The sequence below is a fragment of the Oncorhynchus nerka genome, linkage group LG25, assembly GCF_034236695.1.
Source record: "Oncorhynchus nerka isolate Pitt River linkage group LG25, Oner_Uvic_2.0, whole genome shotgun sequence".
NCBI classification, from domain to species: Eukaryota; Metazoa; Chordata; class Actinopteri; order Salmoniformes; family Salmonidae; genus Oncorhynchus; species Oncorhynchus nerka.
Window position 1 is genome coordinate 30,751,226 of NC_088420.1, and position 26,455 is coordinate 30,777,680.

The 26,455-nt window shown below is 43.0% G+C and overlaps 2 protein-coding genes across 9 annotated transcripts in view; both read right to left on the bottom strand.

Annotated features, from left to right (window-relative positions):
* Positions 1–265: 265 nt before the first annotated feature.
* On the bottom strand, positions 266–9,852 carry phaf1 (phagosome assembly factor 1). 3 transcript variants are annotated; one of them, XM_029634189.2, is made up of 16 exons: positions 8,814–9,852; positions 8,579–8,661; positions 8,378–8,461; positions 8,242–8,285; positions 6,871–6,950; positions 6,665–6,759; positions 6,031–6,095; positions 5,659–5,771; positions 4,865–4,998; positions 4,661–4,744; positions 4,462–4,544; positions 4,218–4,261; positions 4,045–4,094; positions 3,803–3,861; positions 3,621–3,693; positions 266–3,511 (listed from the first exon to the last, which is right to left on the bottom strand). In XM_029634189.2, the coding sequence occupies exons 1-16, from the start codon at positions 8,875–8,877 to the stop codon at positions 3,422–3,424; spliced, it is 1,245 nt and encodes a 414-aa protein (XP_029490049.1). In that variant the 5' UTR covers positions 8,878–9,852; the 3' UTR covers positions 266–3,421. The 3 variants fall into 3 exon arrangements, with proteins under 3 accessions (XP_029490049.1, XP_029490048.1, XP_029490047.1); XM_029634188.2 differs by having other exon boundaries at positions 4,045–4,091; positions 6,031–6,128; XM_029634187.2 differs by having other exon boundaries at positions 6,031–6,128.
* Positions 9,853–10,532: 680 nt separating this feature from the next.
* The window catches only part of LOC115109370 (core-binding factor subunit beta), a 36,843-nt gene continuing 20,920 nt past the window's right edge, over positions 10,533–26,455 (bottom strand). For 3 of the 6 annotated variants that reach the window (XM_029634191.2, XM_029634190.2, XM_065009734.1), the window contains 3 exons: positions 16,993–17,109; positions 16,644–16,739; positions 10,533–13,679 (listed from right to left, as the gene is read on the bottom strand). In XM_029634191.2, the coding sequence (XP_029490051.1) occupies positions 13,608–13,679; positions 16,644–16,739; positions 16,993–17,109 (285 nt within the window). In that variant the 3' untranslated portion in view covers positions 10,533–13,607. Of the gene's footprint in view, positions 13,680–16,143; positions 16,192–16,643; positions 16,740–16,992; positions 17,110–26,455 lie in introns of all 6 variants that reach the window. The other 3 variants (XM_029634194.2, XM_029634193.2, XM_029634192.2) reach the window with 3 other exon arrangements.

The window sequence follows — 26,455 nt, forward strand, 5'->3', positions numbered from 1 at the left end:
TTTTAATTAACAGAATTCATAATGAGCAGTGTTATAAAATTATAAATGTTGAGTTTCAGTAGATTTAATGAGGAGCTCATCTAAATTTATCACAGCAATCTTGCATCGTTTCAGTCGGAAGCATTGTGCAAGCTTTAAGCAGACCGTTCTGATTCACCGCAGTAATGGTTATTGCTTTCTATGACATGCTTGATAATGTTGATCTATACATGTTCTTTATTGTACAGAAGTAAAGGTATCCAAAATATAAAACACCACATTCCAATGAATTTGATTCACAAGTTTAATTAAGGATAATTCCCATTTCCAGAAATGGGTTAACTGTACTGAATCCACCAAAAATAATTACTTTGGGGGAGGAGGATAACACACAATATAAAGGGAGACAATACATAGAATTAATACGAGTATTACACTAAACTGAAGTTGTCCATTTCTAATCTTAAGGACAACCATTCATTCATTCCAATGGAAAAATAGGATTACCTCAGAGGAAATAAAATAGCTAAAACCAACTGATGAAAATTAAGCATTCACTTGCTCCTGGCATTAAAAAAATATCTGATATGTCCACCTGAGATTGGGCAAGCACAGCCCAGCACACTAGCTACTCACTCTCAGCAGTAACATTCCAGAAACATCACTGCAACATTGGTGGTGTTGCATTTGTTTTCTCGCTCAAAGCTGAGTGTGCATTGTATTTGAATTCCAACACAACCAGTCTGTGTATCCATCTCAGGTCATGAAGGGCTGGCCAGTGAGTGCTCAAACTGATGTTATAACCATTGTCTTGCTGTGAGATGTTCAGAGTGATATACATGTTTCTGTGTCCTGCAACGATAACATAAGACCAGACAAAACAATGTATTGTGTACTGTGCAAATCTTCCAATCAGAATACCAGGGGGATATGTGATGAGGATGACAGCGATGCCCTTCATGACTGAGCTCAGGACCTCTACATCAAGGGCTCTATTCAATCCATATCGAGAAAGTTGAGTTACAGAGTAATTGAAAATGAATTACCTTTACATTTATCGTGCTTGCTGTAACACTTCAGTGATACAGATTGAATAGTGACCCAAGTCTTTAATCTACTCTTTACTGTTATGTTTTCTGGAGCAAGAGGACAATGATGACTATGGGTGACAGTCAGCCAACCATGTTAACTTTTCATGCTCAAGTCATACACAATGCAGTTCTATAGCCTAGTTTAATTTACAGAGAGAAGTCAAGACAGGCTTGGTGGGAGATGAGGCACAACTTTAACAAGCCATTCTACCTTTTCTTTTATTCAACTTGCACAAAGCAAGGGATAAAATTAAAAACAACAGTACAGGGCCCCCCCCCCAATCGCAACTCATGAAACAAGTCAATGTAACAGAATGAACAATGCCCATGTAATAAGCCTGCATCACACGCTGTAAAGCTGAGGCCTGGAGGGCTGGTCTGACAGGGGCTGACATAATGGCAGATAGATACACAAGATGGGAGGACACACATAAGCCTCAGTCACACCTCTGATCTAGCACCAGAACACGATCAACCCACTGTAACACTGATCACACACACATCCAGGGGTTCTAAACATCATAGACTGTACAGGGCTCCCTTCCCTATCCAACAGTAACCCCTCCTTGTCTCGGCTTTAACCCATCTTCAGCATCGGTCTCTAGTACTAAGTGGTTAAAGCTGAACTAGAGAGATGAATGAACCCTCCAGGCCCAGGGCTTAGGAGCGCCACTGTTCTCTCCACTAGGGAGAGAGACATCAAACAGAATTCCTAAGTAATACAAGTGTCACGTCTGGTGTGTGCTCTGACCTTAAAACAATTCAGACCCACATTGTACCATTAGCTTAAAATGACAAAAAAAAAGAGCACACTATTTACAAATCTGTACAAAACACCAGAAGAGACTGCTGCTGCACATAGTCCCAAATCTACCTGCTACACATAGGGAGGAGTCTCAGGAGACTAAAAACTGAATGATAAAATATCTGCATTAAAAAGCACAAATAATAAAGATTATATACTCAAGAAGTACTTTAGGAGAGATTAAGATTATGGGTCAGGGGCCTACAATTTAAAAAAAATATTGTTTAGGAGGGAATGTCTGCTCTTCTTAGAAAAAGGTCCAATTTTGACAAACTAAAATGTCTGGATAACTTAAAACATGCTGAACCATCTTTGGCAAAACTTTTGGCAATTTAACACTTTTTAAAAATGAATAATGATAGCAATGATGAAGTAAATCTGAGGGATTCATTTGTGTGTCTCCTGTGAAGAGAGAGAGATGGAGGGGGAAAGAGAGAAATCATGAGATAGCATGGGGAGGAAGGCTGTAAAGACAGGGGTAGCAGTGGACAGTGGAGGGGATAGTGTACATGTGGAAGGAAAGGAAGTCAGTCATGGGATAGAGGAGCTGGAGCCTTTCCTCTGCCATCACTAATAGAAATAAAATGCACAATACTCCTCACTGGATAGGAAACAACAAGAAAGTAAATAGGGTGTATCTTAGTGCAAATGTTCAAATGTTTCCATCGGTCCTGGCAAATAAACACAAAACAAACTAACTACAAATGCAGTTAGTGATTTACGGCCTTGCAATAGGAGGTGGCTTATGCTGAGGACTTGTTCATGACACGAGTGTATGAATGTGTGTGTGGTGTATGTGGACCAGTATATGTGTGTCTGTGTTTGATCATGTGCCAAGACAGTTCCCCCTCAAAGCATGCAGAGCACTAGGACCCTCCATGGGGAGGCCAGTTTGTGCTAGTCATCTTTTACCACTCTCCTTTTAAAAACAACAACTTCTCTATTCATGCAATTGTCTGTGTGCATGCATGTTTGTTTCTGTAACTGTCTGTGTATGTAATGGTGTACTTGTTATGCTAGTGCTGCAGATATGAGATGAGCCTGCATCCATATTCATGTGTATTAACAGGTAACATGAACATATAGTGGAGAAAGGATTGAAATGATTTTGGTATCAGTTTATGATATATGTGTGCATGTCAAGCATGTATTAAGTCATTTTAAAAACTGTAACATGCACGCAGGTGCTCATTTGTGTATGCAGGTGAGCATGTGTTTGTGCATGCCGGCATACAAATGTGCATTGATGAAACACATCTAATGAGTGTTTTGATGATGAAGACCATTGGGACAGGGTAAGTCAGAGGTGGGAGGGGGGTGGGATGAAGACTGACGTAAGGCTCCTAGCAGGCCTCTGGATGAGGTGCCTGTCAGAGTGGGGCAGATGGGTCCAGAGGAGCTCCTCTCTGGTGTGAACATGGCAGTGGGTGAGAGATTGAGTGAGACAGAGTACACTGCTCTGATCAGCCTAGGGGTGCTGTGGTGTGGCCTGGAGGAGGGGAGAGACAGCCCTCAGGCCAAGCCTGGGTTGGCAGTAGGATGCTGTTCAGTGGGCGCTGGCCTCGGCTCGGACCCGGCTGCTGGGTCTGGGGGCACCGTACAGAGTCACTGAAGCTATGTGGTTGTTCTGCATCACCTGGGACGACAAGTTTGCACAGTTGGGACACAGTTTACATACAGGCCTTTGTACTACTCAACCTAATGCCATCATCACTCACGACTCAGGAAACACACCAAGTTCTTACCTCAAAGATCATTCGCTGTAGTCCAAAACAGAACGTAGAGCCGAAGGGATTGGTATTATTTGCCGAGGATGACCTGTGAGACAGAAAAAATGAACACCTTTTTGGTAACTGCAGAGCCAGCAGTCAGTGAAAACACTTCATCAGAAAGTAGTCATGTATATTCTAACCCAGATATCTCTTACCTGTGGAGCACGACAGGCTTCTCCATGGGGTGTCCAAGAAGCTCCTGAATCTGATCCCACTAAGGGAGACACAACCATAGTCAGTCAGGAGAACACAAACCTTCTCTGAAGTCACAGATACCTATAAAGTTTAAACATAGTTGCTTGTGTGGTGTTTTTCACAACTCTTTATCAAAAATATACAGTATGTTGTAGGAAAACATTCAGTTAGGCAAAGACTGAGCAGGTCAGGCATATCTGACCTTGCTGTAGGTAGTGAGAATGCAGTCCTCCCACTGAGCATCAGCAGCTTCTGAAAGACACAGACAAGATTACATGAGGAGACTTGACATAGGTCAGAGAGGAGACAGGCAGAGTACAAAAGGAGCACCAAAAAACTCAGGAAATACAATACAAAAGCTGATTAGAAACTCACCTTTCTTAATGACAAGTGGAATCTTGAAATCGCATCGATGATATCTAGTATTGAGAGATTTGACATGTTACTGAGTGGGGAGCCGTTCAGTCCTGCGACTACATTACTTCAACCACTAAAGAGTTAATAGCCTCTTATGGCTCTACTGCAAATCATTCATTCAAATTAATCATATGTCTGAACATTGCATATTTGAGCCAAGGGCCAATAAAGTGCCAGTCTTAACTGAGGCAGAGAGACTTACATGTTGAAATTGTAATGACCAGGGAAGTTGGTATGAAGGACAAACTTCTTCACCAGGTGTGTGGTGGAATCAAAGAGTATGTCCTGGAACGACAGGAAGAGGGAACAATCAGAGGTCAAAACTGCACATTGAGCTTTAATGTCAACATAAAAAAGACAAGCCCCCTTTTTACCCCCCCCCATATAACACCAAGACCTACCACCCCCAGGGTGAAGTAGTTGAAGAAGTAGTCATTGCATTTGGACGGGACCTGCTTGTGAGGCGACGGAGAGTGGATCTTCATCTGAAACAGGAAACCAAAACATGAAGAGAGCTTGTTTATAAACAGAGAGCAGCAAGTCAAGTCTGAGAAAAGGGGGTCAGGGTAAAAGAGGGAGACAGGGAAGAGAGTTAAGGGCCTTACCTTGTCCTCTGACTTGTAGAAGACCTTGTGTGGCGAGCCCAGAGCGCTCAGCACATCTTGACAGGAGTCTCCAAAGTAGATGTTCCTCTCCACAGCACGCACCTTGGCATCAGCCATCACCCCCGGCCCGCAGCCTGACAACAGGACACAAGTACACTCATTATCCAAGCTGAATATGACCTGATGTTGCAAAACTGTTGGAGCACATAATTTCATTACAAATGCATATAATACATCAAACCAGAGACAACAAAAACAGCTGGTCAAAAGACACACGTCTAAACACTGGATGAGGGATTCCAAGAGACTTTCAGATGACTTAACATATTTTGACAGCCCTCTTCCCATCTACTAAAGGGCGTAGAGTACATGGCTCCTCCTGTAGGTTATTTGTTTAGCTCAGCCTCTCCAGGGGAGGGGCCTGTCAGAGGTGATATCTGGTGATGAGATCAGCAGGGCTTTACATATGGACTGGAGAGGGCATGGAACTGAGGGACTTGAAGGAAAGCACTATTCTGTAGCTCCAGCAGGAGGCTCTATTACAGTCCTAACAACAGAGCTGGAGGAAGGAATTAATTAAAGGAAGGGAGAGAATACTAGCCTGATCCAATTAGAATTGTGGATGGATTGAGCTACGGAAAAAGAACACCTACGTCCTCCAGTCCCGTCAGTGGTATGTGTTCAGAGAGCCTCAAAATGAATATCAACCCGAACAGAATTAGCTTCAATTACACAGTTCTGATGGTGTTGTACTCATAGACATGAGTGGGTTGAGATGTCCCTTTGCTATGTACCTGCAGTGAGGATGCGAAGTCTCAGACCAAGTGGTCCCGCACCATTCTTCAGCACGTCCACACACTCTGCATACACGTTGCCAAGGAAACAGGCAAGGGGCATCACTGGAGCCCTGAGGAGCGACAGAGTGAGTCACAGTCATGTTTTTTTCTGCAATCCAAGATCACACATCTCGCAATACTTTTAAACCTAACCATATTCAAAGGAGAAGATGGTGTTAGTTGAAGCATTTCCATTGGAGTAAACAAGCTCACCAAACACACAGTATCTTCCCCTTCACCTTATACTCCACCTGCTTCCTCAATCTCCCCATAAACTTGCCACGCTCATACATTATTCCAGGTGTGCTTGTGAATACATTATGTTCTTACTTGGTGTCCTGTAGGTTGTTCCCAGTATAGATGTACATCCGTTTCACTGTGGCCCCGTGCGGAATCTGCAGGGAGGCCAAGCCATGGGCAAAGTTAGGCTGTCAAAGCAAAACAACTGGGAGTAGATTGGCGTGTGCATTTCAACAGCTCACATTCATCATATAGAGACACAAGCACTCACATCAACAGCTTTATACTGTAGCAATGCACTTTCACAAAACAATACATAATAAGCCATTTTTGGCAGATTTATTTTGTATTTCCAGCATTATCAAATGCTTCAAAACCAAATACACATGCAGCATATTGGTGATGTAGCAATTAGTTTGTTAATTCCCATGGGGTCAAAATGAGACACAGGGGTTTTCATTATTTAACAAATAATCCAAGCCAAAAAGACTAGTACTTTATCTGGTTAACAAGGTCTATTACGGGTTGTCAGCCAGGTAAAGTCCATTTGAAAAAATAGATGAGGGAAACTTTTAAGGGTACAACAAGAAGAGCAAGTTACGGAATACATTTGCAGTGTGGCAGATACTGTATGTCAAACAGGGTTTATAAGGAAATTATAAAGCCAGTCAGATAGAAACAGCATACTAGGGATAAATACAACAGGAACAGGTAATAGTCTCACCTCATACTTGGGAGCTTCATTCCATGAGTCAAGCTGGAAGGAGAAGGAGAGTCCCCGAAAGTTCAAGTGGAACAGTTGCTCTGCAGCATTGTATACTGTGGAGTGAGGAAAACATGGTCAAACACAAGCATACCTTGCAGCATTCTACAGTACTATCAATAAGAAACCAAGTTGTATCTGCTGATTGGTGAGTGTCTTTCCCTTACCTCCAGGGTGTGTGGCACCAAAGGACTGGTCAATCTGCTCTATAGTGGGTGCTATAGCCTGAGTGTTGAAATGTACTCCACTGCAAGACAATGACACCATTTAGGCTTAGATACTATTGCAATATATTACCAAATGTATGTGGACACCTGCTCATCGAACATCTCATTCCAAAATCATGGGCATTAATATGGAGTTGGTCACCAGTTTGCTGCTATAAAAAGCCTCCACTCTTCTGGGAAGGCTTTCCCCTAAATATTGGAACATTGCTGCGGGGACTTGCTTCCATTTAGCCACAAGAGCATTAGTGAGGTCGGCACTGATGTTGGGTGATTAGACCTGGCTCGAAGTTGGCGTTCCAATTCATCCCAAAGGTGTTCGATGGAGTTAAGGGCTCTGTGCAGGCCAGTCAAGTTCTTCCACACCGATCTCAACAAACCATTTCTGTATGGACCTCGCTTTGTGCTTGAGGGCATTGTCATGCTGAAACAGGAAAGGGCCTTCCCCAAACTGTTGCCACAAAGTTGGAAGCACAGAATTGTCACTGTATGCTGTAGCATTCAGATTTCCCTTCACTGGAAGTAAGTGGCCTAGCCCGAACCAGGTAGGGCAGGTAGCGTTCTTCTGGCATCCGCCAAATACAGATTAATCTGTCAGACTGCCAGTTGGTGAAGCGTGATTCATCACGCCAAAGAACACGTTTCCACTGCTCCAAAGTCCAATGGCAGCGAGTTTTACACCACTCCAGCCGACGCTTAGCATTGTGATCTGAGGCTTGCGTGCTTCAGGAGGTGGTTTGGAACTCGATAGTGAATGTTGCAACCGAGGACCGATGATTTTTATGCACTAAGCGCTTCAGCACTCGGCGGTCCCACTCTGTGAGCTTGTGTGGCCTACCACTTCGCAGCTGAGCTATTGTGGCTCCTATTTCCACTTCACAATAACAGCACTTACAGTTGACCGGGGCAGCTCTAGCATGGCAGAAATCTGACAGACTGACGTGTTGGAAAGGTGGCATCCTATGACAGTGCCACATTGAAAGACACTGAGCTCTTCCATTCTACTGACAAAGTGTTTCGATGGAGATTGCATGGCTGTGTGCTAGATTTGATATACCTGTCAATAACAGGTGTGGCTGAAATAGCAAAATAGCAGAGTCCACTCATTTGATGTGCCACTAATTTGAAGGGGTGTCCACGTACTTTTGTAGTAGCACAAAGTCCCACATCCAACATAAGATGAACAATGTGCAAAACAAACTATTCTCACTAAGTAAAATAAACAATTCCAGTCTGACAAATTCCCACCTCGCTCACATATACATTTGTTAATACTCACACAGCTATTCACACTAGGAACAGATGATCACTCACCAGTATTTCAATTTCACTTTGCTCAAGTCGTATACTTCAATCACCTAAACATTACAGCAACAAGAGACGTGATTAGTGTTCAACATACAGTATTTACTGAATGAAGTCTAAAGTCACGAGAGCACCCCTCCCTCACCTTCAGTCTCTGGTTACAGGCATCAAACAGCAGTTTCATTCCATCCTGAGTCAAGTTGAGTATGAGGTCATGACTGAGTGGCATCTAGAAACACAGAAAGATAACATGTAATTACAGGGTACAGTCAATCAAGAATCTGTGACATTAATCTGACAGCCCACACCCTACATCATATCAAAGAGCAGTCATCTCATCTCTTACTTGTTCACTGTAGAGAACCTGGACATTCTTGATGATGCGGCAGTGTTTCTGTAAAATGGAAATGGCCTGGGCCAATGGCATCCCTGTGACAAAAAGATGGAGAAGATACGAGATAGATTTAGCCCGCATTTACAAATTACAAACAAATATGTCAAATAACGGACAGGGAAAACATTTAGGGTGTGTGATCGGATGAAGAAATACCAAATAACCTATTATCTTCTGAGTCGCTTACCTAATGCAAATTCCCATTGCTCATGTCCTAAAGATCTTTCAGGAACAACTTCCAGATCCAGCATTGGCAAGTAGGGAGAAGGATTTTCAAGGAGGTTCTGTGCCTGTCCCAGAACTGGACCGTTCTTTAATATTAGACTGCCTGACCCTTCTCTTCTTAAATCACTCCTTTTCAATTGCACGGTTTCTACACAACATGAAGCTATTAACACAATAAAATAATACTTAATTCATAGGCATACACAATACGGGTTTACATAAAACACCCTGAAATATATTGACAGTGGGACAAATGACACCTTCTCAGAGGCCAAGACACTCCAACACTTAGTTACGACACATTGCTGTTACCATACTTTTGGACCAGCGATCCTTGCTGACAACGTTGGCATTCAGGAATTGCGCAACAAACTTGCTAAATTGCACACAAAGCTAACTGATAATTACAGGTTGGTGGCTGACTTATAACTCTACGAACAGGTCGCAGTTGAGATAACTGAGTGATGTGCAAATGACGGTCACACCACAACAACTAGCTAGCTAGCTAGCTAGAAATCTTTCCACACTCGTCACTATCTAAACAGCTCTGTTGTCTCGCTTCTGATTAGACAACTCGGGAGCTTGACAACAATTATCGGCGACTTGTAACTATGCTAGCTAGCTCTCCTGTATAGTTATTGTTATCAAAATCCACGCACAATTATAAATACATATAAAACGATGTTCAAAAAGAAGAAACCAAATACTGCAATTCTGTCTGACAAAACAAAAACAAAGAACGTCTCAAACCCGTTGACTGACGTTACGTTGCTGTTTTCTTTCTTCCCGAGGATTCAACAGCAATCTAGCTAGCTATGAATTGAAATTGTAACAGTGAGTCACTTAGCTAATTTTCATAACATCACTAATAATTAAATGTCCATCGAATTCCTTTTTTCGTTTGTTGTGTCTTTATCGTGAATTGAAGAGACAGGAATATAAACACTTCACAAACAACGGCAACTTCCAACAAAACACCACCACTATCAGCTGATTATTCAACTTCCTGTGTGTCGTGAAGAAACAGCCACTTCCTGGTCAGCTGACCAACATATTTCTTCAAAATATGTTTTTCTCGCTTATCATGTTTAAATTATAGGCTATAATATCTATGTGAACATGTCTATGTTTGCACATTTCTATAATTAGTGCAATTAACACGAATCATTTCTCATCAAACTGTATGCTAATCAAAAACTTGTCTATGGCCAGGCTATATACATTGTGCAATTTAAGTACTATTCATTAATATTCAGATACAGTATAAAACTAAACTATTCGACTTAAATGCTTATTATGCTGACTTCAATGAGCATACAGGTGTAGCCTATTCATGGTGCACTGGTATCATGTTTGCTGGTAGTTCATGGTTGTAAGATTGCCTGTTATGAGTGTCTGACTCGGGTGATGAGTTCTGTTTACCATCTCACTTGTTTACAAACTTCAGAGTCTTGTGACTGAACAATGCCATCTTGAAAGATTATCTGAGTTCAAGTTCGGAGCATACATCGACCTGGCTAGACCTGAGACTAGCAACTTGTTGAGCATAGTAATTATTCATAGGACAAAATAACCTCAAAGAGAGGCAGACAGCCTTTAAATTATAGACAGTCATAAAGTCAGTGATAAATTAGTGTTTCTGGCAATGGTGATTCTTAAAAAATGCACAAGACCTAGTAAATCGTTTGTTACAAGTTTATTATGAAACACATCAAATTCAACACTTCAGATTTAAATTGCCCCTTAACAAAACAAGCTAAACAAGCTAAACCATAAAACAGAAAGAACTAAACTAAATTCTTCAGTAAAATCTTAAAAGGTAGGCCATTAAACACAGAAATACACAGTTCTTCATAGCATAACCTGAACACAACAAAGGTCAACCTGTATCAATAACTTAAAACAAATAAGAAAATAAACCTTTTTTTTTTTAAGTGAGCAAACTAGGAAATAGTCTCTGGTGTGTAACTTGCCTTAATGCCAGCATTAAGTGAAGGGTGAAGCTCAGACAGGGCTACAGCTAACTGGGACTCAGGGGAGTAGGCCTACACATGAAGGGAAAGATGAATTATATTGGAAATCAAGGCTGGGATTTGTCATAACTGCAGTGTTTTTTTGGACATTCCTGACCTCCTGCAAACATATCGTACTATCTAACCAACAGTTCAATCAAATAAAGGTTCACAAAATCGAGAAGTAATAAATACCCAATATTTCTATTTGTTTTTGGTTGTAGCTGGAGGTAGGCCAGTTAGTTTCTGAGTGTCCAATACATTTTGTAATTCTATTCAAGAGCACTGATACTTTAATCGGGTACCCTATACACTGGAGTAGATATCAAACAAACCATTTGAAATAGAGCTCTCAGAAAATGGTGAAATACTGTACACATTGCATAAACATCACTGTGGAAGGTAGCATATACTTGTTCGTTCCTGCTACCTACATTGGTATGCTAACTTGAGGTGACACACCGTGCTTCTACACCTGCATTGCTTGCTGTTTGGGGTTTTAGGCTGGGTTTCTGTACAGCACTTTGAGATATCAGATGATCTAAGAAGGGCTTCATAAATACATTTGATTTGATTTACTAAAGCAACAGGCTAAGACCATACACATTGTTTTAATGAGCTAGAAATGCAAAAGAACTGCATCATTAGTGGGATGTAAAACATTATGCAAGTATGTGATATGAAAGTATTTAGGATAAAAACCTAAGAACATAATCCAAGGAAATACAATCACATGCAGTATGAAATTAGAACTTGATTCCCCAGCAAAGTGTGACAAACTCATGCCTCTCCCACTGTCCACCTAAACCCCATTATTTCTGACCTGCACATCCACATCTTACAACTTGATGTCTACCATTCATCCCTTTACAAAACATAGGCTACTTCCTCCACCTTTCCTCTTTATTCAAATTAAAGCAAATGAACTTTGAATAAAATACTGAGCTGATACATTACAAATGACTGGTGGAAAACCACCAGTACATTACTGCTGCTAGACTTGACCTTAACTTTCTCCTTTCATTTCAAATATTGAGCCTCAGACTGTACAATCCATCACTGTTCAAACTGAATAACATACACACCTGTATTCCTGTGATTTATCTTACTTATTTCATCTCCTCACTGACTCTTTACATATTTCATCCCAATATTTCATGACTGGTTGAAACAGAGTTGGATTGCAAGCCTTCTATCTCTTATAAAGATTTTACTCTCTCTTATCTCTAGTACAAACAACTTGGTAACACTTTATTTGGGTAGTCCTAAGTAGATGGTCCGTAGATGTTCAATAACTGTCAACAACATTTCAACTAACTATCCACTAACCCCAACCCTAGCCCTAACCTTAACGCTAATCCTTATTTTAAATTCTTAACCTAAACCTAACTTTAACCATAACTTTAGCAAGCAGTTGCTTATCATCAGATAGCTTGTTGAACGTATGTCCATCTGTATATCATCTATACGGGACTATTCAAATAAAGTGTGACCGACAACTTTATTTGAATAAACCGTTACAACTATTCCGCTAGGGGAAGAGAAGGAAACACTGACAACAGCTAAATAATTGATCAAACTCAAGGATATTCAGATAACCTGAAACATACGAAACAAAACTGTTGGGTATGTTAGTGAGACAATGTTGCTGTGCCTTTGCATCATTTTCTGGGAGAAATGTACTGCTTAGACGTTATAAACCCTGATCTGGATGAAACGTGAAATAAAGAGAATAATAAAAATAAAAAAACAATGCAGAGGAGAAAGTCTATTTGCCTCAATTTATAGAGAGCGAGCTCAGCACTGACCTCATTGTGTGCTCTGTGCTGCTAGTCTCATGTTCAAAGACTGTTACAACAACATTAAAGAGGAGACAGGAAGACAGAAAGTGCCTCTTTGTAAAAGTAACTTTTCTAGAACACAACTTTCTATATTCTACTAACATCCCATACGAAAGCAGAAAGACTGACAAATACAGTATGTATATAGAGAAAAGAAATACAAAAAGTAAACATCATGACTTTCAAACGAAACATGAATAAAATAATAACAAATACAATTTCATTAAAATAGTGCTATAATAGGATAAGAGATAGCTTTTAGGCAATCGTTTACAGTCCTTTATTAATAGAAAATAAATAGGTGATTGAATAGTAACTATTTGAACTTAATGGCCTACTTCCAAACTACCTGATGGAAGTTGATAATAAATAATAATCAAAACTTGAAAAACAAAAACTAATGTATGTTCAGTGCTCCTCAGGTGCTCCTTGAAAATAACATTTCTGGGAAATAATAAGGGAGATGGAAACAGACATTTGGATTCATTAGAAATACAGTATATCAATTTAGAAAATAAGTTATTATTTAAGAACAAAATGTTCCATTTAATAATCACCCAGTCATTTCCTATTTATAAAGCATTGTAAATGAAAGTGCCTCCGAAATATTTTGCATAGGGGAACAAAAGAAAACATAGATAGGCGCTCCATGCATACAGAAGGCGAAGTGGGGACTAAACTGAATGTATCACATAGTGCAAAACCCCGCAGAAGACAACGAGGTTTGGGTCGATCCCCTTAACCCACACTTTAAAACTAAAAGGAATCCCACCCCACCCCACCCCCAAATCCCCAGCAATGTGGACTTTGGTCTCTCCAGTTAACAGCTTGATGTCAGGGTGTGAGACTGACATAGTATGATGGACAGATCACCCTGACCCACTCCCTGTGTCTCGCTGGCCTCTAGCGCATCTTGTGATCATCAGCGTTGTTACCCATGTTGGTGCCAGGGCTGGGGTCCTGCTGTCGCCTGGGCTGTGTCGGAGGGGGGGGGAGAGAGAGAGAGAGAGAGAACATATTTAATACAGTCAAAAATACCATAATGAGTGTGTGTGTTTGTGTGTGTGTAATGTGTTGAAAGTGGCCTCAGATGGGGCATCAATGAGTGCAGTACATTCAGCAGAGGGCACCAGAGAGTTTCCAGCTGAGGCTAAGGGGGGGAGTCATCAACATTACACGCTTTAAAAATAAAAAATGACTTGTCTGCCTGTCACAGATACATATGTTTATGCGTCTACTTCTAAATCTCTCCCAACATAGATATATGTAAGACAGACAGACAGGCAGACAGACAGAGGGAGAAAGCAGACGCTGGTACAAGTCTCTGAGCTGAAATGGCATGTAGTCGTCATCCAAATGACTCACCATAATAGCTTCTTTTAAACCTGGTCTGGTTTAGTCTACTACTCTAATCCTAAATGAGACACTAACGCTCATCCATTCTTCCTCTTCAGAATCATTAATGGAAATAGTGTCTTCAAAACAATTAATAATATATATTATACCGTAGTTATTTATTACTGCAATATTGTCAATTTAGGACATTTTATGAACTGGCCGATCACAGTGTTACTAGGTTGTTGGAGAGTGATTTTGAAAACAACCACACACATGCACGCATACACACGCATACACATGTGCTCTGCTCCCTTAGTTAAAAAATGAAGGAAAATAAATATTTGAAGTGTCCTTGAGTCAGAGGAAAGAACGTCTATGTAAAGGTTCCCCCTTTCAGCCAAAACACACCAGTTACAGTTTTGATGATACACATTACAGTAAGCCTCAACCCTGAGTGGAGTGCTACCGTAATTACAGGGGGAGGGAGAGTATTAATCCTCTAATTCCACCTGCAGAATGGGGCTCCAGGCTGATAAAAAATGTACTATTTATTCTTCATCCATCTAATCTTCCTCAATCATCTAGATGGCCATCACTGTCCTGTCCTGTATCGCTCCTACACACATGCACAGACACCAAGAAAAACACAATACCTGAACAAAGAACATGAACAAAACACGCAAAGGCCACACAACATGGGAATTACCCATATATGCTTTACTTAGACACACATATACCCAAAGCTGACACTGACAACCTTGCTAGAAAAGAGCTGTGATTCTGGAACTAAATGACAGGTTTCTAAACCCTTTAGAGGCCTCCTAGCTCCCACTTTATGGCATACTGTCATTGTGCTGCTGGCCTTTATTGAGTTATGGTGGACTGAGTACAGGATCACAAGTTCAGACCACAGAAATGTAATGGTTGAATGTCCTCTAGAGCCAGGCGCCCACATCACATAAAAACAGGGTCCTGTGCTGTCCAAATGCAAATATTATCTTTTATCTAAAATAAAAACAACAATATCAGCTTCCTCCCTCCTTGAGAGGACTCCAGAGCAGGGGGATTCAACAATTAGAGAATTTGCTAAATGCTACAGTCCAATCAGAAAATTCTGAATCAGAGCAGTTCAGGAGACGACTTTCTGCTATTTCAACATAACTTGGATGGAAAAAAACGTGAAGAAAATGATTATGGGGTTTCATTTTTCCACCACAGTCAGTATTTGAGAATGAAAGGCATGGAAAGGGTTTAGTTGGAAGATGTGTCATACATTGACTACATGCACACCTTCCACACAATCCTGTTTGAGACTATCTCCTCCAGGCTCCATGTCAGAGATGTCCATTTTCCTTTTTCTTTGACCAATAATACCTCCATAGCTTATTGATTTTCAGAAGAAAGGAGTCCATTCTTCCTGAGGGAGCTTGAGGGTATGTTACTGAGGGAGGAAATACTAGACGTGAACATGAAAGCACTCCTTCAGATGCTCTCCCCCTCCCTCCCTCTCTCCCTCTCTCTCCCTCTCTTCAGAATCATGTGCTGCCAAGCTGTGGCAGATATGTCCCAGCAGGCCTTGCAGCGGACTCCTCCGGCAGCAGGGTGAGGGTGGGTGGTGTGTGTGTGAGGAGGTCTGTTCTCCATTAGGCACTGGGGGGAGAGTGTGTGTGGGGGGTCTGTCTTCTAGCTTATACCCTGGTAGGATTTCCTGGCCTGCACACATCAAACTATCATAAAATCAGAAAATGCATTTTTTAAATCCAGAAACCATATTCATATGACTGACCATGAGATTTTGGGGAATGAGAGAGAAGGAACCCACATTATCACTAAGCATTCATTACACAGTGTGTTAACTCAACAAATACTGTTGACATGTAACTTTCTTTCTCTCTCTCTTCACTCATTCACATGCAGGCACTAAAACAGGCAGACTCAGATACTTGAAATTGTTCAAATACATGCACATGCTCTCGTGTTGATTCACAAACACACAGACACCTCACTACGCACACAAACACACTCACGCATCCAACACACACATACCACACACAGGGTTTAGTGCATGACAGAGTGATATTGAAAAGCAAAGAAGACAGACCCTAGTCCTTGAATGCCATCAGTCCCAGATTTTTGATGCCACAGGGTCCTAAAAAACACAATTTGGTTTTCATCTTAGGGAGGATGCATTTAGGATCAATCTGAGAATAAATGAATACGTTTCTTTGTGTTCTTATTATGAATAGACTCTTCATGCACTAAACCTACTGTAGATACCATAACAAATCATTTGGAATAAAATACACACACACCCGATAACTCAGACAAATACACAATAAGTTCAAGATTTGTGTTCGAGAGTTAAATATCTAAAACAAACCGGGTTATTCACACAACTGTCATGGTAATTTACAGCTACCTTAGGGGAAACTTACAAGGGTTCTCATGGTAACAATCTCTCAGCACACAGGGGACACAAACAATCACAACCTTCCAACATCACAATTTTTCGTTAGCACTAATCATGTGACGGGGACATTCAGAATCTGTCAAACCACCAGCCCACCCCACCCCATCCCCAGTCTGTCCAATTTCTCTCACCTCCAGGTCCTCTCTGTGCGAGCGGTCCCTGTCCTCAAAGTCCCGGGTCCTCCTACGTGCATCCTCAAAGGCTGCCTGCGCCAGGGCATCCTCATGCTGAACACACACAGAGGGGGAGAGACACACAGTTTGTTTGGACCAGTGAGTGGTTGTTTTGGTTGTATATGTAGGGGCAGGGGCACAACATGTTAAGTTTAGTTCTAGTTAAGCAATTTTAAAAGTAGTCCGTCTAGAGGTGTACTGTATGTAAATGTGTGTATATATAGTAGATAATTGTTATATCTAGTTGTGTGTATTGTGTTGGTGGTGCTTGGGGACCAGGGGTGTGATAAATGATGTGCTACAGTACCTGTGCTCTCTCCTCATCGAACTCCAGACATCCCATCCCATCCAGGCGCAGCATGTCTATCCAGCCCTTCCAGATCACACACACTCCATTCAGGATCATAGGGGCCTTCAGGTACACCTGCAGACACAACCACGCTCATCTAAGAAAACATATACTACTAAATGAATGCACAGATCTGGGTACATTATTCAACACAGTCGTTGTGGCTCACTTTTAACCACTCAGATAAAAGTAGTAAGGCTTTCTCAAATAACAAAATAGAGGAAGGGGTCACTCAGTTCACTAGAGACACTTCTGTCTCTGTCTTCTCCCATTCCATCTAAGACTTAGGGGAGGGGTAAGAGGGATGGGAGGGGTGCTGATTGGAATGAAAGAGAAAACCTCACTTGCGTCAGAGTGGAGTTCGTACAATAGGGGGTTTGAATTGTAAAACACATGCAACCCATTCTGAGCAAACAGAAAGAAAGGCCTATTGAAGATCCTCTCGAATCTAAACAAGGAAATGGTTCTCTAGTCCCACGTACAGGCATACATACACTAACATTCCACTTTTTCTCTCTTCCTGTCTCACCTCGGGCCCAGCCCAGGCCCAGGCTAGCTCACTGAGATGTTTTCTTCCTGCCATGTTGCTGTTTATTTACCAAGGCTGCTGTAGGATGGAGAGAGACAGAGAGACAGCAAACCAAGGCTCTCCTATGAGAGATCAGTAAATCCTGACTTTATTTATACAAATTAGTGTGTGTATATACATTAATGCCCTATCGCTAAGTATGTTTATATCCATATGAGACATGAGAGAAAGAGAGAGAGAGAGACAGCAAGAGAGAGGGGGAGAGAGCATGTACAGGACTCCATGGCTGTGTGTGAGAGAGAGAGAGAGAGAGAGAGAGAGAGAGAGAGAGAGTGAGTGAGAGAGAGACAGGGACAGAGAGAGACGGGAGAGAGAGACAGAGACAGAGAGAGAGAGAGAGAGAGAGAGAGAGAGAGAGAGAGAGAGAGAGGGGGGAGAGAGAGAGAGAGGGAGAGGGGGGAAAGAGAGAGAGAGAGAAAGAGAGAGACAGAGAGAGAGAGAGAGAGAGAGAGAGAGAGAGAAGGAGAGAGAGAGAGAGACAGAGAGACAGAGAGAGAGAGGGACAGAGAGAGAGAGAGGGGAGAGAGCATGTACAGGACTCCATCGCAGTGTGAGACAGAAAGGGGTAGAGTATATGGTTGTCTGTTTGGCTCAGGGCCATAGAAATAGCACATCCCTGAGGCTTTGGAATTCAGTTCCAGACAAAAGCGTGCAGTCTGTCAGTCTGTGGGTGATGTTTATTTCTGTAGCTGGGAGTATAGGGAAGGAGGAAGAGACAGGGGATGGGGCTTTGGCTATAAACACGCATACCCTCTTTCAGACACATACACACACGTAAACCTAATCACTCTGAAACCCAAACACCAATCCTAGCCATAAACACACACACTTACAAACATACTGTCTGAGAGGCCAAGTACTGTCTGCACAATGAACAACTTATTGATTTCACAGAACAGCCCAGTTCCCAGTTGTAAGGTGAGTCAGCACCTAGAACCATATCCTCTCTCCCCTTTCATTCTTCCAACTCTCTGAACACCACTCTGACATCTATCCCGACTCTCTGTCATCACATCACTCTGACATCTATCCCGACTCTCTGTCATCACACCACTCTGACATCTATTCCGACGCTCTGTCATCACACCACTCTGACATCTATCCCGACTCTCTGTCATCACACCACTCTGACATCTATTCCGAAGCTCTGTCGTCACACCACTCTGACATCTATCCCGACTCTCTGTCGTCACACCACTCTGATATCTATCCCGACTCTCTGTCATCACACCACTCTGACATCTATCCCGACTCTCTGTCATCACACCACTCTGACATCTATCCCGACTCTCTGTCATCACACCACTCTGACATCTATCCCGACTCTCTGTCATCACACCACTCTGACATCTATCCCGACTCTCTGTCATCACACCACTCTGACATCTATTCCGACTCTCTGTCATCACACCACTCTGACATCTATCTCCGACCTCATCTGACTCTCTGTCATCACACCACTCTGATATCTATCCCGACTCTCTGTCATCACACCACTCTGACATCTATTCCGACTCTCTGTCATCACACCACTCTGACATCTATCCCGACTCTCCAACCAAACAATACTTCTTCCTCCCTGGCAACTAACTCTCCTCCCTCATCTCTCTCTCAGGTCCACACCCCACACCTCAGGTTCTTTACTAGGGTTCCATTGCAAGAAGTATTCACATTTCCACTTTACACCAGGGATAAAGAGAAAACTAAGCCCATTCCAACTGCCTCTGAAAGCACTGAATCAGTCGATTTACACAGGTTTAAATGAATCAAAGCAAATATTCCATCTTTTCACTATCAACTGAATAGATCTAGTACACAAGCTGCACCTAATACGCACTACACTAAACTACACTATACTAACTACACTGAACTACACTATACTAAACTTTCCACACTATAACACAGTGTTTGACAAAGGCATATAGGCTACATGCATTAATGTGAACTAATGTGAAATCTGCACCACAGCACAGGCACATGGTTATGCATGAGATGAAACGCAAGGACTTAAATGTGCACCATAAGTGGTTCTGAGAATCCATACATCATGGGGCAGTGAGTTTAAAATAAACAGATGAATGTCTGGTTACATATATGTTTATCATTTTGGACTCTCCACCTTTTTGTCCCCTACCGGCCAACTTAAACAGAGCTTCCCCCCAACCAATACAGGCCTTTTAGCCATCAATAACACATTTAAACAGTCTTTCTCTGGTCCTTCCAGAAGGAACATTCAGAACTCCATCAGGCTAAACACACAGTTTTTATTGGGAGGATCCCAACAATGCAGACACGAGAAAAGCAGCTATACTCAAATCCTACCCCTCTTTCCCCCAGGTTAATTTGAGGTGATATATATACTGTAGACATACAGACATATATTCTCTATACACCAGAGAAGCTCAACCCATCCCCCCTCACAACTAACAGGGCACTGTGTTTAACAGGAAGGCTTAGTGATATCAGAGAAAATCTGTTATAGCTATATGTATACATATATGATTTGTAATTTGATGTGTATGAACGGAACTCTCTAACCCTGACCTACTGTCTCACACTAACCCCATTGGGTTTTATGTGGAGCCAGACCATGCAACTTAGAGAAAGGAGAGTGAGGAGTGGGACAGATTGAGTCTGGTTGAGGGGAGGTGGTGTTGCAGTGGTTTATGGCCTGTTGAGTGGTCACTGGTGTCCTGGAGAGATAATTGAGTTTGACTGCAGGGAGTGAAACACAGGGGGGTCCAGAGTTACACAGGGGTTTATTGGTTGGGTAATGTTATAGTTAATCTACAGTACCTTCTTATCACAGACATAATGCCCATAGACTGAAAGGGGAAGGATGGAGACACGGGAAAGATAAATAACAATAGTTACAATACAGAGTAAGATAGACACAGGCAGTGTGGCGCAACAAGTTTGGTGGAAGGCTGCTTGCTGCCTGCTCAGAGACTGGTTTAAGGGATAACACACAGAGGATCAGTGTGTTTGTGAAGATGGGTGGGGGAGTGTGGGTGGGGGAGTGTGTGTATGTTTGTGTGAGTGTGTGTGTATGTGTGGGTGTGTGTGTTTGAGTTCCTGAAAGAAAGAGGGCGAGAGAGAGAGGGTGGGGGTTAATACTGGGATTCAATTCATGGGAAGCTTTTGATTCATACAGCCAAAACAATCCTGATCTTCTCTTTGAGACACTATTTGCTCATAAATGCCCTCAGGGACCAGGAGCTCATTTAGATGCATCTGCTCCTCTCAGTCTCTGTCTTTGAAAAATGCTTTGAATAAGTGCAGTGAAGTTAATAAAATGCTTTGAATAAGTGTTCCATATATTCCCGTCCAGTGCAGCTCACAGGTGTATTTTCCTTTGGCTCTTGACGTTATGTACAGTATGTGTTTATAGTGAGGACGTTATGTACAGTATGTGTTTATAGTGAGGACGTTATGTACAGTATGTGTTTATAGTGAGGACGTTATGTACAGTATGTGTTTATAGTGAGGACGTTATGTACAGTATGTGTTTATAGTGAGGACGTTATGTACAGTATGTGTTTATAGTGTTATGTACAGTATGTGTTTATAGGACGTTATGTACAGTATGTGTTTATAGTGAGGATGTTATGTACAGTATGTGTTTATAGTGAGGACGTTATGTACAGTATGTGTTTATAGTGAGGACGTTATGTACAGTATGTGTTTATAGTGAGGATGTTATGTACAGTATGTGTTTATAGTGAGGACGTTATGTACAGTATGTGTTTATAGTCAGGACGTTATGTACTATATGTGTTTATAGTCAAGACGACCCAGACTCTGTAATGATATAGTTACACAAGACCACTACAAACAAGAAGCACAAATGAATGTGCTCATGAACAAATAACATGGGTGGATTTTCGACACAAAGGCATATATGAGTAACAAGCTGAGACACACAGAGAATAAGACAAAGCTGAGGCAGAGAGGTCTGAACATGTTGGTCCCCTGGGTCCTTATACGTATACACAGAGTAGTAGTGAGAGGCATGGTAGATATGCAGACTTAATGAGATACATTAAGTCACACTCAAGGCAGTATGTCTGAGATGAGAGAGAGTGGTGGGGCTGACTAACCAAAGCATACCAGAGTAGTCATAACGGGGCCTTCATACTAGAGAATGTAACAATGCACTTTTACACTTAAGACGCCATGACTCTGTTAAGGCTAGATACTGTATAGGCCTATATGTCCTCCGCCAATAAACCACACCCACAGTATAAAGAGCAGGAAGTAGAAGACAGACATGTGCCACCCAGTGTGACATCCTGTTTCCCACGAGGCAGTTCCCTACAGAGCAGAGCACAGGAGACAGACTCGAGGCAGATGTCATATCCTCAGGCAATGTGGAAGTGATCAATTATCAATTCATCCTATTACACTCACCCTGGAGAGTGGGGAGTTACCCTCATCTGCAGTATCTATCTCAGAGACATTGAGGAGGTGTGTGTGCGTGTGTGTGGACATGTTTAACTACACTTGTGGGGACCAGAAGTCCTGGGGACATTTTGTTAGTCCCCACAAGGTCAAATTCTATTTATAGGGGGTTTAGGGTTTCGGTCAGAATTAGCGTTAGGGTTAGAATTAGGTTTAGGAGCTAGGGTTAGTTTTAAGGTTAAGGTTAGGGTACAGGTTAGGGATAGGTTTATGGTTGTACAAGACTGTGTGTGTACGTACAGTGCATTCAGAAAGTATTCAGACCCCTTGACTTTTTACACATTTTGTTACGTTACAGCCTTATTCTAAAATGGATGAAATATTTTTTTCCCTCATCAATCTACATACAATACCCCATATTGACAAAGTGAAAACAGACTTTCAGACATTTAAAAAAACTAACAGAAATACCGTATTTACATAAGTATTTAGACCATTTGCTCTGAGACTCAAAATTGCGCTCAGAGGCATCATGTTTCATAAGCAATCGGGGGAGAAGGGCTTTGGACAGGGAGGTGACCAAGAACTCGATGGTCACTCTGACAGAGCTCCAGGGTTCCTCTGTGGAGATGGGAGAAACTTCCAGAAGGACAACCATCTCTGCAGCACTCCACCAATCAGGCCTTTATGGTAGAGTGGACAGACGGAAGCCACTCTTCAGTAAAAGGCACATGACAGCCTGCTTGTAGTTTGCCAAAATGCACCTAAAGACTCTCAGACCATGAGAAACAACATTTTCTGGTCTGATGAAACCAAGATTGAACTCTTTGGCCTGAATGCCAAGCGTCACATGTGGAAGAAACCTGGCACCATTCCTACGGTGAAGCATGTTGGTGGCAGCATCATTCTTTGGGGATGTTTTTCAGTGGTAGGGCCTGGGAGACTATTCAGGATCGAGGGAAAGATGAATGGAGCAAAGTACAGAGAGATCCTTGATGAAAACCTGCTCCAGAGCGCTCAGGACCTCAGACTGGGGCGAAGGTTCACCTTCCAACTGGACAACGACCCTAAGCACACAGTCACTGTCGGAGCTAGGACCACAAGCATTTCACTACACCCGCAATAACATCTGCTAAATATCTGTATGTGACCAATAACATTTTATTTCATTTGATTTGATTTGAAGCACACAGCCAAGACAACGCAGGACTGGCTTTGGGACAAGTCTCTGAATGGCCTTGAGTGGCTCAGCCAGAGCCCGGACTTGAACCTGATCGAACATCTCTGGAGAGACCTGAAAATAGCTGTGCAGCGACACTCCCCATCCAACCTGACAGAGCTTGAGAGGATCTGCAGAGAGGAATGTGAGAAACTCCCCAAATACAGGTGTGCCAAATGTAGCATCATACCCAAGAAGACTGAAGGCTGTAATCGGTGCTTCAACAAAGCACTCAGTGAAGTGTCTGAATAGTTATGTAAATGTGATATTTCACATAAATTTGCTAACATTTCTAAAAAACAGTTTTTGCTTTGTCATTACGGGGTATTGTGTGTAGATTGATGAGGGGGGAAAAATAACTTTTATCCATTTTAGAATTTAACGTAACAAAATGCGAAAAATGTCAAGGGGTCTGAGTACTTTCCGAATGCACTGTATGTGTGTGTGTTTGTGTGCGTGTGTTTGTGTATGTGTGTGTGTGTACATATATCTAGAAAAAAAAAGAAAAATATGTACATCCAAGTTATCAGTATGGAGGAAAACTCGCCTCCCTGCGGACCTGACATCCTTTCACTCACTCCTCTCTACATTTTCCTCTTCTCTCTCTGCTGCTAAAGCCACTTTCTACCACTCTAAATTCCAAGCATCTGCCTCTAACCCTAGGAAGCTCTTTGCAACCTTCTCCTCCCTCCTGAATCCTCCTCCCCCTCCCCCCCCCTCCTCCCTCTCTGCAGATGACTTCGTCAACCATTTTGAAAAGAAGGTCGACGACATCCGATCCTCGTTTGCGAAGTCAAACGACACCGCTGGTTCTGCTCACACTGCCCTACCCTGTGCTCTGACCTCTTTCTCCCTCTCTCTCCAGATGAAATCTCGTCTTGTGACGGCCGGCCGCCCAACAACCTGCCCGCTTGACCCTATCCCCTCCTCTCTTCTCCAGACCATTTCCGGAGACCTTCTCCCTTACCTCACCTCGCTCATCAACTCATCCCTGACCGCTGGCTACGTCCCTTCCGTCTTCAAGAGAGCGAGAGTTGCACCCCTTCTGAAAAAACCTACACTCGATCCCTCCGATGTCAACAACTACAGACCAGTATCCCTTCTTTCTTTTCTCTCCAAAACTCTTGAACGTGCCGTCCTTGGCCAGCTCTCCCGCTATCTCTCTCAGAATGACCTTCTTGATCCAAATCAGTCAGGTTTCAAGACTAGTCATTCAACTGAGACTGCTCTTCTCTGTATCACGGAGGCGCTCCGCACTGCTAAAGCTAACTCTCTCTCCTCTGCTCTCATCCTTCTAGACCTATCGGCTGCCTTCGATACTGTGAACCATCAGATCCTCCTCTCCACCCTTTCCAAGTTGGGCATCTCCGGCACGGCCCACGCTTGGATTGCGTCCTACCTGACAGGTCGCTCCTACCAGGTGGCGTGGCGAGAATCCGTCTCCTCACCACGTGCTCTCACCACTGGTGTCCCCCAGGGCTCTGTTCTAGGCCCTCTCCTATTCTCGCTATACACCAAGTCACTTGGCTCTGTCATAACCTCACATGGTCTCTCCTATCATTGCTATGCAGACGACACACAATTAATCTTCTCCTTTCCCCTTCTGATGACCAGGTGGTGAATCGCATCTCTGCATGTCTGGCAGACATATCAGTGTGGATGACGGATCACCACCTCAAGCTGAACCTCGGCAAGACGGAGCTGCTCTTCCTCCCGGGAAGGACTGCCCGTTCCATGATCTCGCCATCACGGTTGACAACTCCACTGTGTCCTCCTCCCAGAGCGCTAAGAACCTTGGCGTGATCCTGGACAACACCCTGTCGTTCTCAACTAACATCAAGGCGGTGGCCCGTTCCTGTAGGTTCATGCTCTACAACATCCGCAGAGTACGACCCTGCCTCACACAGGAAGCGGCGCAGGTCCTAATCCAGGCACTTGTCATCTCCCGTCTGGATTACTGCAACTCGCTGTTGGCTGGGCTCCCTGCCTGTGCCATTAAACCCTACAACTCATCCAGAACGCCGCAGCCCGTCTGGTGTTCAACCTTCCCAAGTTCTCTCACGTCACCCCGCTCCTCCGCTCTCTCCACTGGCTTCCAGTTGAAGCTCGCATCCGCTACAAGACCATGGTGCTTGCCTACGGAGCTGTGAGGGGAACGGCACCTCAGTACCTCCAGGCTCTGATCAGGCCCTACACCCAAACAAGGGCACTGCGTTCATCCACCTCTGGCCTGCTCGCCTCCCTACCACTGAGGAAGTACAGTTCCCGCTCAGCCCAGTCAAAACTGTTCGCTGCTCTGGCCCCCAATGGTGGAACAAACTCCCTCACGACGCCAGGACAGCGGAGTCAATCACCACCTTCCGGAGACACCTGAAACCCCACCTCTTTAAGGAATACATAGGATAGGATAAAGTAATCCCCCCCCCCCCTTAAAAGATTTAGATGCACTATTGTAAAGTGGCTGCTCCACTGGATGTCATAAGGTGAATGCACCAATTTGTAAGTCGCTCTGGATAAGAGCGTCTGCTAAATGACTTAAATGTAAATGTCAATGTTATCAGGTGCAGGACAGAAGAACCTATATCAAAGAAAAAAGGAATGACTGCAACTCTGGTATGTTCTCATGCTGATTTATTCAGACGGACAATAAATATATACCCTTGCCCAAAGTGTAGACACTGTCAGACAAACATTGAGGGCAACACAGTGCCAGCTTTACAGCTGGGGAATGCAGTATTTTTTATCTAGTAAACAAATGATCATGAATACATTTGAAAATGAAAACACAAACACACGCAGTGTTAGTTGTGGATTCTGTTGGTTTTCTGTCATATACATGGCCAGTCCCACATTGTTGCATTTCTTAAGAGGCTATTTCCTTACAGCCTGGAACAGGGGCTTTATTTACGAGAAGGCCAAGCCTAGACCTTCTCATGCTGCCCTGGGGCGAGGAGGGGGAGCCCAGACCCAGCAGCGTCTCAATGCAGAACAAAAACTCCTCCAGTCGTTACACAAGCACTGCTGAAATGACTTCCACATCTGTAAGAAACTGCATGGCTTTTAAAAAGCACGGCTACATGGAGAGGAAAAATGTGAACGGGAGCACAGAACCGGTCTAACCACAAACTTCCTCTGCAGAAATAGATGTCAACCCCCACATCCCCCACACCCCCGTGACTGACACACCATCATGTGTATGCAGACACACACGC